General features: G+C 35.8%; 1 protein-coding gene across 2 annotated transcripts in view; it reads right to left on the reverse strand.

Annotated features, from left to right (window-relative positions):
• Positions 1 to 907: 907 nt before the first annotated feature.
• Positions 908 to 13,987, reverse strand: part of LOC115212017 (CD81 protein) — a 157,937-nt gene continuing 144,857 nt past the window's right edge. For both annotated transcript variants that reach the window (XM_036503039.1, XM_029780812.2), the window contains 5 exons: positions 9,242 to 9,337; positions 7,860 to 7,949; positions 5,622 to 5,705; positions 3,736 to 3,799; positions 908 to 1,170 (listed from right to left, as the gene is read on the reverse strand). In XM_036503039.1, the coding sequence (XP_036358932.1) occupies positions 3,743 to 3,799; positions 5,622 to 5,705; positions 7,860 to 7,949; positions 9,242 to 9,337 (327 nt within the window). In that variant the 3' untranslated portion in view covers positions 908 to 1,170; positions 3,736 to 3,742. The remainder of the gene's footprint in view (positions 1,171 to 3,735; positions 3,800 to 5,621; positions 5,706 to 7,859; positions 7,950 to 9,241; positions 9,338 to 13,987) is intronic.

Raw genomic sequence — 13,987 nt, forward strand, 5'->3', positions numbered from 1 at the left:
GTGGCTAAGTGAAAGAACACTGAGCTGGTTAAGAACAAAATGCTTTTTCCTGGTGCTAACCATAGGTTTCTTGAGTCCATTTCTAAGTTGTCATGGAACCGTAATGCTAAGCAAGAAGTTGCGTTGCTAGGCAAATGGTATTTTATGTTGCTAACCTATAGGACTGCGCTTCAAAGCACCAAACCCGTTTCTATTGCTAATCATATGCTTCTTGTTCCAATTGCTAAGTAATATTTTTATGTTGCTAAATGTGTGGCTAGACCTATGTTGCTATTGAAAGAACTCTATGTTGTTTAGCAACAAAATATTTTGTGCTGAATACTGTATACTTTTTTTTTTTTTTATTATCTATTAAGTTGTCATGGAATTGTATTGCTAAGCAGCAAAACTGTGTTGGTTGGCAAAGCAATTTTACTTTGTTGCTAACTAAAATCTATTGGTGTTGCTAAATAGCAATATTGCTATATCACTATGTCAGTTGTTGTTGAATAACAATATTTCTGCATGATGTACACTGGTTAAGAGTTCCATGTTTAACACATGGGTCTCTATCAATATATACTTGTGTGTTTTAGCATTTGAGGCCCTAAACCAACCATGTGAAAGGGTAAAGGTATCGACTACAGTTTAATAATATTTAAAAATTAGAAATTTCTTTCCTGCTTGTCATTTTCAATTTATTTATTTATTTATTTATTCATTTATTTTATTTATTTACGCTATAGTAATTCATTTGGTTGATTATAAAAACATATAATTCGTAATTGTAAAAAATAAGGAGTAAAAAAAAAGTTCTTTCAGAGTCATTCCATTTCTTATAATAATTATATTTACTGGACACAGCATTGCATGAATTTGCAATTTAAATAAAAAAATTAAACAAATAAATAAACAAAAAAAACACAAGAAATGTCATCAACAATGATGTTGTTATTTATATATGACAGACTGTTGTTTGTAGTTTTTGTTGTTCAAGTGGCTATAGTTGTCGCAGTAGGTTCTTTCTTCATATTTTCTTCTTTCTTACTTTCTTTTTAAATTTTTTTTGTAAAAAAAAATCTTAAGCTTTTTTTCTTTTTTTTCTTTTTCTTTTTCCTTTATATTCTTAGCAAAGAAAACACAACAGACCAGTCGGAAACAATTACAAAGGAGAAGAGCAGCAAATTAGTCCTGTTGGGAATAAAAAAAATATTTATATTATATGTATATATTATATATAACAGTGATGCGTCTTATGGGTGGGTCATAATGCCAAAGATAATGATACACAAGTTTGATTTCACTTCTTTATTGTTAGTCAATCGGTTAAATGTCACCATGTCACTGAAAAGGTCACAAATGGTGATAAAAGAACTTTGACCTACAAACAACCAATTTATTGTTTAACCAGCAGATCAAACAAACAATCAATTAGTTAGTGGTTAGACATCTAATGAAGTGATTAACTATAAAGAAGTGGAATTGAATCTGTGTGTGTGTTATTATTGGTATAATAACCCTTCCAAGACACAACAAAATCTGTTTCAACACATAAAAAATCTTGCAAACCAAATATAAAAACTATGTTATATATGATATATTCTAATAAATATGTGTAAACGGGGTCAGGGGAGAAAAGTAAGGTCAAATTAAAGTGTAAAAAGATCTGGTAAATAAGTAAGAATGGAGGGCAGGGAAAACTATGAAGATGTGGGGTTTAAGGGAAAAAGTAAAACAAGAGGGGATCGTTGGTAAAAAGTCAGATAAAATGAAATGGTTCCAGTAAATCAGTAGGGGCTAGGGAAAACAATGAATGAAATGGGATCAAGGGGAAAATGTGAAAATGTTAGTCTGCATGTGTGTAGGAGGTAGTGGTCACATATAAAAGTGATACCAGAAGAAAATAGAGAAAATTTGAGTTCGGGGCCAGGAGAAAGAAGAATGAAATGGGATCAAGGGGAAAATGTGACAATGTTAATGTGCATGTGTGTAGGAGGTGGTGGTCACACCAGAAGAAAATAGAGAGTAAATACAAAAAATTTGAGTTCAAGTAAAAAAAAGTGGAGCCAGGAGAAAGAAATGAGGTTGTGTAAAAAAAATAAGGTTCAAGGGAAAAGTTGGGATCTTTCCAGTTTTATCTTTTATCTTTTACTTGCTTCAGTCATTGGACTGTGGTGATGCTGGGGCAATTCTTTCAAAGGTTTTTTAATCAAATGTATTGATCCCAGCACTTATTCCAGTTCTATATTTAAGAGATGAGGAATTATGTATATTATTTACATTATTTATATTTGACGGATATTTGTCCTCATCTTGTTTGTAAACACAATGTTTTGGCTGATATACCCTCCAGCCTTCATCAGGTGTCTTGGGGAAATTTAGGAATGAGAACCCAGGTTCGAAATTTCCCCAAGACACCGAATGAAGGCTGGAGGGTATATCAGCTGAAACGTTGTGTTAACAATAAACAAGATGAGGACAAATATCTGCCAAATGTAAATAATGTAAATGATGTACCAGCATTTATTGATTTTCAAATCTGGTACTTATTCTATCAGTCTCTTTTTGCCAAACCACTAAGTCATGGGGATGTAAACAAATCTACACTTGTCAAGTGGTGGTAGGGGACAAACAAACAAACAAACAAACACACACACACACACACACATAGTGGGCTATTTTCAGTCTCTGTCAACCAAATTCACTCACAAGGCTTTGGTTGGTCTGAGGCTATAGTAAAAGACATTCACCTAAGATGCCATGCAGAAGGACTGAACCCAGAACCATGTGGTTAGAACACAAACTTCTAAGCAAACAGTTATGCCTGGTTCAGGAGAGAAAAAAAATGAGTTTGAGTGAAAAAATGGGAGTCAAAAGACAAAAGTGGGAAATAGGTGAGAGAAAAGGGAGATCAGGTGAAACATAAGTAATGGTTGTTGTCCATGTCTCTAAAGATAACTGGATTAGCAGCTTTACTCTTTGTAGGTCTTGAGGTGGGTCATTAGGCCAATTTTGGCATAAAACCCATGGTTACAGTGAGGCAGAGTCAAAATCATCCAGTGAGACTCTTGCTTTTTGTGAAGGAGTTTGGGAAATACTGAAATCTAGTGTAAAAGTGAGGTAAAAAATAAAACAAGAAGTTCAGGTCAGATGATTAAAATGAGGTTAGATGAAAAGTAGGGTAAGGTGAAAAAGTGAATTCAAATGACAAAGTAGGGTCAAGTGTGATAGGGTCTGGTAAAATATTGAGGTTTGGTGATACAGATAGTTGGGTGAAAAAGTGTAGTCACAGGGTAAGGTCAAGCAAGAAAAAAAAAATCGGGTAAGGTCTGACTTGAGTTATATTTAGCTGAGCGATGACATAGTTATAATGATGACAAATAACCCATATATGCTCATGAAAAAAAATGAAGTTTAAAATTTCACTGTAACATAAAATAAAGATTGCTTGCCAACATAAAATGGCAGTTCTGGTTTAGGACTAATGTTGCTGTAATTTAGCCCCAGGAGACATTGTCTCCAGCTGGCTATACGACACGATCTGTGTCCTTATATTTTCAAACAAGGGAATCTAGCACCCCAAATCAGCTCAAAACAATATCTGTGTATCGCGATTTCTGGGTTACTTCCCTTCATCAGCACAGAATAACTGTTTGACGAGAGGTGGCGCTGCCAAATTCCCATTCGAAATATATAGTTTTCAAATTCATAAATTAGAAAATTTTCTAATATCAAATAAATGTGATTGCATCTTACCTGGCATCTATGCTACTTCTCGAAGTGAACAGCAAAGTATCATTGAGAATATCATTCCCAGAATCTGTAAAAATTTAAAATAAATGAAAATGTAAATAAATAGATAGATCTCTCGATATATAAATGGCAAAATGTCTGTATGTGTGTGTGTGTGTCCTTTATACAAATCCACAATTTTTCAGTTAGAGGGCTCGCACTTTCTATGGTCATTCAAAACCGTCCAAGGGTGGTCGTGCACATCTTTACATTTCCCCAGTCACCCTGCAAAGCCATTAAAAAATCAATAGAAGTGACTTTTTTGTGAATTTTCTATCCAAAACCCAATCAAAATGCCTGAAACTTGATACGCCAATTGAATGCCAGATAGCTGTATGTGATTGGTCGGAGATTTGGACAGTACTCACGTGTATGTGCACACGCATGCAGCTATATATGCATGCACTAGCACATAGTGCTAGTTTTATATAAATCCAGATCATTGGCTGATTGGGTCCACAGGGTCAAAACTGCTTTTGACCCCATCCAATCAACCCAATCAATGTGGTTGTTTGATTTGCTAGACATGAGACCTTTGCATGAGACAATTTGCTGTGCTTGAGAAGACACTTTAAGCCAAATAAAATCATAGTTGTGACCAGTGCCGATGACACATAAAGGGCACCTGTGCTGGTAACACGTAAAGGACATCCAGCCATAAAAACCAAGCCAAATCAGACTGGAGCCTGATACAGCTCTCCAGTTTACCAATCCCAGTCAAGTCATGACAGCACGGAAAATGGATGCTAAATAATAATGATGATGATGATGATGAACCAAATTGCTTTCCCTGCATCTTATGCAGTTACTCAGCTGGCTAAAAATAGCTGCATAATTCACCTTTAAATAAATCAAACTCCATTATATCCCATTGTCTATGAAAAGGTAGCACATATTTGGATATTGTGGAGGCGCAATGGCCCAGTGGTTAGGGCAGCGGACTCGTGGTCGCAGGATCGCGGTTTCGATTCCCAGACCGGGCGTTGTGAGTGTTTATTGAGCGAAAACACCTATAGCTCCACGAGGCTCCGGCAGGGATGGTGGTGATCTCTGCTGTACTCTTTCACCACAACTTTCTCTCACAGGGGCCAGCCTTGTCACTCTCTGTGTCACGCTGAATATCCCCGAGAACTACGTTAAGGGTACACGTGTCTGTGGAGTGCTCAGCCACTTACACTTTAATTTCACGAGCAGGCTGTTCCGTTAATCGGATCAACCGGAACCCTCGTCGTCGTAACCGATGGAGTGCTTCCATCCATTTGGATATTATAACCCATAATAGATAATTTTCTGGGGTGGTCACAACAGGAAAGGCTTCAACCATCAATCTGCTCGATATGTTGGGCTGACCTATGTTTAAGTACTCACACTATCTTTCAAAAAACAATAACATAAAAAATGTGGAGAATACACTGGATAAATAATCCTAAATATCCCTGCAAAAGATGGAAGCGTCATGGTTGGCACATCTTTGATCATAGCTTAGCCTCTGTGTGTGTGTGTAGAATTATTGGGGTTGTTTAGCCCAAGGTGTGACTCAGAGCATACCAACCACAACACCACTACACACACACATTCATACACACACATGCACGTACACACACACACACTTATACACATACATGCACATACACGCACACATGTACATACACACACATGCACATATACTCACACACACTGATACACACATATGTACATACACACACATTGATACACACATATGTACATACACACACACACACACATACACATATACACACACACACTCATACACACATGCACACGTGCGTGCACACACATGCACATACACACACACATACACCCGTTGATTCCAAGTTAAAGTCTCCTACCATGACAATGGCAATACCAATGGCGACACCTGCAATGATGACCATGTAGTCTGTGAAGAACTCTGTCAACTTGTTTTTGCACGGCTGCAAGAGAAACAGAAGAGAGATAGTTACATAAGACATCACTGGACTGTGGCCATGCTGGGGCACTTCCTTGAAGGGTTTATTTGAACAAATTGACCCCAGAGATATTTTCTGTAATTTTATTCTTTTCACAGTATACAGAAAAATAATACTTCAGAATACTCCATGCTCTCAAGTACTGTGATAGACATTGGAGAAAGTTAGTGATTGGAAAAATAATTAATTTAGTGTAATTATGTTAATTAGTATAGTATTCTGAAAAATGCATGAAAAAAATAATCTAAAGGTAATATTTTAGTTTAGCTTATTTTATTATTTTATTTGTTTCAGTCATTTGACTGCCATGCTGGAGCAGCACTGTGTTTAGTCGAACTTATTCTTTGGAAACCTAATAATTATTCTATCACTCTCTTTTGCTGAACCACTAAGTTATGGGGACCTAAACACACCAACAACGGTTGTTAAGTGATGGTGGGGAGATAAACAGACACACAAACATATACATACATATATATACATATACATACATACATACATATATATATATATATATATATATATATAATATATATATATATATATATTTCAGTTTCTGTCTACCATATCCACTCACAAGGCTTTGGTTGGCCCAAGGCTATAGTAGAAAATACTTGCCCAAGGTGCCACACAGTGGGACTGAACCAAGAACCATGTGGTTGGGAAGCAAGCTTCTTACCACACAGCTACACCTGCACCTACAAAATATTCTGTCTCCTAGTTTTGTTTTCAATACATTTTTATGAGGCTTAATTTAAACCATCTTATGGATGGCATAGATGTGACAATTCTCAGAAGATCAACATTCTGGAGCAATAGAAAATTGTCAGGATCTCTTACATTATGTGTGCCTTGGTTCAACACCAGAAGTTGCCGTTTTCCATCCAGGAAAAATCCATTTAAAGACGTATCATATTAAAAAATGCAATATACATTGGAGCTAGGTGAAGTGATATCATTGCTGTAGTGATCTTCTGAGTGACAGATAATATGTATTTCACTGAAGTTGCAACTTATCAATGACATGTAGTTGTGTCATTTCCAAACCAAAATCGAAATCTCTAGCCTGAAGTATATATACAGGTAGTCTATAAAACTATCTGCTGATTTACAATGATATTACATAAGCAGAATAAATTTGGATTATGCAATAGAAGCTATTCTATAATAAAAATATTTTCAATGCATCATACTTAATGTGTGTTGTTGAAATGCTAGAAGTTGTGTTTGTAATTTCTCCAAAATATATTGAATTATATGATAGCTTAATTTTTCTCTTTTTTTTCATTATTATTCTGTGATAGACCTGGACACATTACCAGCAATATCATCTGGGAGTGAGTCAGTGGATATTTCAGATCTTTCAAGAATCAGACCCCCTTACCCAGATGACTTGGTCAGGGTTGATTGAACCCCAGGTCATGTCTAGTTAACACTAGCCCAAGCAGTGCTACCCTATCCAGGGTTCATACATCCTGATTCACAATCTACCTTGAAGGAATCTTTGCTGCCTCCATAACCAACTTGGTAGCCTTCCAACTAATGGCCTGTTTGTTATAGGCTCTATAGAAGGCATGTAGCTTTGTGGTCAGTATTCAGCTCATAATCATAAGGCCCTGAGTTCAATTCCTGGTGGAGCATTGTGTCATTGAGCAAGATATTTTATTTCACACTGCTCCAGTCCATTCAGCTGGCAAAAATGAGTTGTACCTGTTATTCAAAGGGCCAACCACGTCACATTTTGTGGCATGCTGAATCTCCCTTAGAATTATGTGATGGGTACTTGCAGGGGGGGGGGGGGGGGCTAAGCTGCCGGTCAATCGGACAATGCCTGAGGGCCTGCACTCTACATGTAAACTCCACTAAGTCAATCCTAAGGGACCTGGTAAACAGTTACACCCGAGGGCCATTAATACTCTCAGTCCACCCCTGGGTACTAGAGTCTGTGGAGTGCTCAGTCACTTGCATGCTAATTTCAAGAGCAAGCTGTTCCATTGATCAAATCAACTACAACTATTATCATATTAACCAGTGGAGTGCTGGTCAGAAGGACTGGCCTTTGAGAGCAAGGACAAACACGACAGGTAGTAATGAATGAAAGACATATATTTCACTTACAATATCATAAAAATCCCGAATGCAAGTCTTGACGTGTGGACTAGTATCACCGTAGTCAATTTTACCACGAGTAGATCCACAGCAGTTGAACTGAAAAAGAGAGGAAGGAAGAAAAAATGAGAACACAAAAGATTGGTAGCAAATGGAATTTTTGGTGGGGAATCAGTTGCAAATGAGTCCGTGTATTTTATGGAATACATTAGCAGAGGTTTTTTTGTAGCTGATAAATATCAATATTACAATATTACAAGTGGCTCTGGTTCTTACAATAAACTATAAACCAATAATTCTATTGTTAAGAGATACAGAAATCTATAAGCTACAATGACATGAATATATATATATATATATATATACATTTATATATATATATATACACAATTATGAATACGGGCAAAAGAAAAATATGTTGAGAAATAGACTTTCAATCATCATTCACCACATACAATATACATCACTATAAATATACATTGTGTATTTATAGTGATAACGCTAACCACTCTGTGAGTGTAGTGGGTGCTTTTTACGTGCCATCAGCACAGGGGTCAGAGGAGGCTGGCAAAAAGTATCAACCGATCATGGCCGTTTGCCATCCTCCTCTGGCCCCTGTGCTGGTGGCACGTAAAAAGCATCCACTACACTCATGGAGTGGTTGGCATTAGGAAAGCCATCCAGCTGTAGAAATACTGCCAGATCAGACTGGAGCCTGGCGCAGCCTCCTGGCTTCCCAGAACTCGGTCGAACAGTCCAACCCATGCTAGCATGGAAAACAGACATTAAACGATGATGATGATGATGTATAGTGTATGTGGTGATTGACGATTGAAAGTCTATTTCTCAGCATATTGGCATAGAAATTTTTTCTTTTGCCCTTGTTTATAATTGTTTATAATTTTCACCTTAAAAGATGCTGACCACTCGAAATTTTTTGAAAAAATGTTATCCTATATTAGAAGTATATATATATATATATGTATAAAATTTACAGAAAAACCTCTATTAAACAATTCAATAGTGAAAGACATAAATTAACGTAAAATTTTGATTGAAGGTTTTAACCTTTTTGTTACCACATTTCTGTTACAATACACCCTTTTTATTTCAATTAACTTTGGAAGTAATAAAAGAATTTAGTAAAATATTTTGGTCACTATTAAGCTGGTAACTGGATCATAAACTAATGTTGAATACAAGTTATCTACCTATCTAAGAAACTTGGGTAGATTGATATCAAAAGGCTTCAATTCTAGATCACTTTACAACAGGAATTTTGTCTCACAGAAGTTTGTTTTAGGTGGAATGATATCAAAAGGTTTAAAATGAAGAGAAAGTGGGTGGAAAAAAAACCCTTGATAAAATTTAGGATTTCACTCCGAACTTACGTCCTTTTGTACACTGTCCATAAGAATCTGTGATGCCTTATTTGTGTCATATTTTTCAACAGCATTGTCCAACATATCCTCGACAAGGTTACCCATCTGAAGAAGAGTGATGGATTAAAAAATAATTATTAAAATGAAAATAAAATAGTAACATAGATAATTATACAACACTTTCTAAACAATAAATATAAGAAAAGAATTAAAATCATAAATTAATAAAAATTAATTGACATGTTAATAAAAATGAAAGACTTAGGTAATATCAAGAAAAAGATTAGTGTACAGTGCTGTAAAATAAAAAGTTAATTATCCAATTAGCCAAGATCAGAATGATTTTACCTTATTTACATAACCAATGTTACAATAAAAGACCACAATAAAGAAATGATGGAAGTAATTATTGGAACATGCTAGCATCATTTTTTGTTCTGCTTCAAAATCACTTTTCAAACTGTTTAATTTTCATTTATTAATTTTTATTTGTTTATGAAGGTTGCACTGATTACTCTTTTACCCTTTTACTTGTTTCAGTCATTTGACTGTGGCCATGCTGGAGCATGTCTGCTCAGACACGGAGTAATAGCAGCTATTAACTCTTTCATTACCAACCCAGCTGAAACCGGCTCTGGCTCTGTAGTCCAAATGTCTTGTTTCCATATGTTTTGAATTAAAATCTTCTACCAAACCTTAGTCACAATTTATGTTCCTAACACTAGCTTAATGATAACTAAATTATTTTACTAAATTCTTTGTTATATTTAAAATTAATTGAAAGAAACACAGAGCATCTCAAAATAAATACAGCAACGAAATGGTTAAACTATCTATATCTATAAAAGGCAGGATGTGTGTGTGTGTGTGTACATGAATGTACTTTATGCACGTCCACAAATTAGCACGCATGTCGTTCCAATTTTAGGAGGACATTGATCACAATCATGGCTGTGCTTTTGTCAACTTATTTTTCCTGAAACACCTCCAGATAGTGGTAAAAATAGCTTTTCAACCATAACTTCGACCAATTTTCATATTGGTGAAATCTGTAAGTTTGCTAACATGAGTTAAGTCCCCTATCTTATAGATTAATTCACCCTACTACAATGCCTCAAAAAAAAAAATTAGATTTAGACGACAGGGGAAAAGAGAAAGAGCTGAAGAGACTGACTATCAGCGGACCCGTTAGTAAAATATAACTTTTGGGGCTGAAGCCTGGCAATAAGAGCTTGCAGATATTCCGCTACAAAACATTCAATAATATTGAAGCAGTAACTTTCATAAATCAAGGTATAATTTTTGAAGACTCTTTCTGAACCCAGTCAACGACAGATATTTCTGCTAGTGACAGGTATTCTGCTAATAAGGCGGCGAGCTGGCAGAAACGTTAGCATGCTGGGCAAAATGCTTAGCGGTATTTCATCTGCGTTACGTTCTGAGTTCAAATTCCGTCAAGGTTGACTTTGCCTTTCATCCTTTCGGGGTCGATAAATTAAGTACCAGTTACGCACTGGGGTCGATGTAATCGACTTAATACCTATGTCTACCTATGTCTGTCCTGTGTTTAGCCCCTTGTGGGTAATAAAGAAATAGGTATTTCTGCTAGTATACTATATTTCTAGGAAGAAATATTTTCTTTTGTGAAAACATTTTAAATTCCCAAAAGAGTGGCTGTAAGCTCTGTTAGGTTTGCATTGCAATATTGAATCACATATTTAGGAAAGTCCTCCTCCTACAACTGGTATGGCATGCTTTGAAGGTGATTTTTCTCTTTGCTACAAGGAAGTATGTTTGAAATGTTATCTTTCAGAGCTTAACTTTGTTTGATTTATATGTAATTTATAATCCATGGAAGATTCTAGATTAACATGTTTTTAATAATAACTTAAAAAAAAAAAAAGAAATTCTACCTCAGCTTTTTTCCTGTATGTAAACACAAATTAATGATGGAAGTCACTACAGAATTGGGTTGTCTTTCTCAATAAGTTTATAAAGAAATATCAAACTTAATACTTCCTGCAGTCTCCCCCATCCTTCGTCTCACTTATCAAGGATCATAATGAGTGGCACTTATCTATGATTTCTTTTAAATTGGAACCAAAGCAGCTGGAATATAAATATTCTCCATGAAAAATAACACTTATCTACTACGAGGAACTTATTCAAGAAATGTAGTTCCCATTTTTGACTCTGAAATATGTTGTCAAACAGAGCTATGGTAAATAGTGTTCCAACAGTGGCCACACTGTATAGTGTATCATGGACTACAAAATCTAATGTGTACTTCACTTTAAGATAATAAGACAGGAGTTGATGGTACTTTCACTGTTCTTACAAGAAAGTCAGGCTTTTTTTGGCACATGAGAAAAAATCAAGTGCTTGCTTTATGCTCTGAGGTACAAAAAAGAAAAATGATAATACTTGTAGTGGTTTTGAACCCACAATCTTCATGTTGTCAGTTCAATACTCTATCCAGTAATCCAGTTCAGTTTCTTGAGTTTAACTTCTATTTAATGGGAAATAAAAGTTAACTTGCAATAAACTGACATCTTGTCCAAAAACAGATCTGTCTCTCATCTTCTTAATGCTATGGAGACACACAGCTCAAGCATTCTTGTGGTAATTTTTATAAGAAATTTTCAGTTCATATTCTTTCCCAGTCTCACAAATACCAATTCCAGGTTTTTAAACCCCTTGTTTACATGCCACCTGCACAGGAGCCAGTCCAGCGACACTGGCAACGACCTCGCTTGAATGTTTTTTCACATGCCAGTAAGGTGACACTGATCACGCTTGAATGGTGCTTTTTACATACCATTCGAGCATGATCGTTACCATCGTTTACTGGCACTTGTGCCAATATACTGAGGCAAGTGTAATCGAAATCGAAATCAGTGACTGGCTAGGATGGTGCTCTACAGAAAGTTGACTTATTTATCTCCCCTTGTTGTTATTTCCCCCTTTAATTTTTATTTACTTGTTTAAACACCCAAAATTGAAAGATTACCGGAATTCATAAACTTTAAGAAAACATGAAATGTTCTCTTTTTGGACAGTGAATCTCAAAACAGCTATGAATATTAGCAGGTACATATTGGGTAAAAAATATATTTTGGACAGAAAAAAAAAAATCAAATGCTTACACACACACACACACGCACACACGCACACACACACACACACACACACATATATATATAAATGTAAAAATTATATATAAATATATTAAGTTTTAAACTTAATATATTTATATTAAACTTAATATATAAATATATTAAGTTTAATATTGTTTTATAAACTTATTTAGAAAGACAACTCAATTATATATATAAATATATATAAATGTAAAAATACATATATAAAAGTAAAAATTGCTTAAAACGCTTACAGAACAAGGCCAAAGCAGACAAATTATATGCACATAACAATATACATGAATAATATGAAAATGTGTTTCAGGAAGCAATCCATCTCTTCCTTTTGGTTACCACACCAGCTTTTTTTTTTAAACTTTTCTGCCGTGTTTTTATTTAAGAGTGTGCCAAAAAGAATTGCACTAGGATTGACATGAATGAGCAGAAGAGAAAAAGAAGTCGACAAGGAAATGGTAGCATGCAATTTTAGAGATGGATTCTGTTAATTTGTTTTTTTTTCAAACAAGCCTGGGTTGCATAGAATTTGTGTTGCTAAACATTTGTAATATAAACTTGAAGATGGTTTATAAAGGAAGTGTCTGATATATGTTCTTTTATTCTTTTACTTGTTTCAGTCACTTGACTGTGGCCATGCTGGAGCACTGCTTTTAGTCGAGCAAATCGACCCCAGGACTTATTCTTTGGAAGCCTAGTACTTATTTTATCGGTCTCTTTTGCCAAACCGCTAAGTTACGGGGATGTAAATGCACCAGCATTAATTGTCGAGCGATGTTGAGGAGGGGGACAAAAACACAGACACACATATTATATATATATATATATATATATATATATATATATATATATCTATATATATATATATATACTTATATATACGACGGGCTTCTTGCAATTTCTGTCTACCAAATCCACTCACAAGGCTTTGGTCAGCCTGAGGCTATAAGTAGATGATACTTGCCCAAGGTACCACACAGTGGGAGTGAACCTGGAAACATGTGGTTGGTAACCAAGCTAGTTACCACACAGCCACTCCTGTGCCTATTCTTTTCTTTTACTTGTTTCAGTCATTTGACTGTGACCATGCTGGAGCACTGCCTTTAGTCATGCAAATTGATCCCAGGACTTATTCTTTGTAAGCCTAGTACTTATTATATCGGTCTCTTTTGCCAAACTGCTAAGTTACTGGGATGTAAATGCACCAGCATCAGTTGTCAAGTGATGTGGGGGGTGGGCAAACATATACATACATACACTTGCTCAAGGTGCCACACAGTGGGAGTGAACGCTCAAATGGTGTTTTTTACATGCCACCAGCACAGAAGCCAGTTAGCTGCTCTGGCAATGATCATGCTCGGATGGTGCTCTTAGGGCTCCTCTAGCACGGATGCCAGTCACCGAATTTGATTTCGATTTCAACCACATTTCTTAAACATAATGGTAGAGGCTTTGGTCTCAGGACCACTAATGTATAGAAACTGAAGTTGGGGGTAAGTAAGGGCATGCTCCCCTTAGAAAATCCAGCTCTAAAAAAACCTCAGGATAGCAAAGGAGAATGGGCACCAGCCAGCCCAAAGGTTTGGATGGGCTGCACCTGCCT

This window comes from Octopus sinensis, linkage group LG5 (genome assembly GCF_006345805.1).
Source record: "Octopus sinensis linkage group LG5, ASM634580v1, whole genome shotgun sequence".
In the NCBI taxonomy this organism is placed as follows: domain Eukaryota; kingdom Metazoa; phylum Mollusca; class Cephalopoda; order Octopoda; family Octopodidae; genus Octopus; species Octopus sinensis.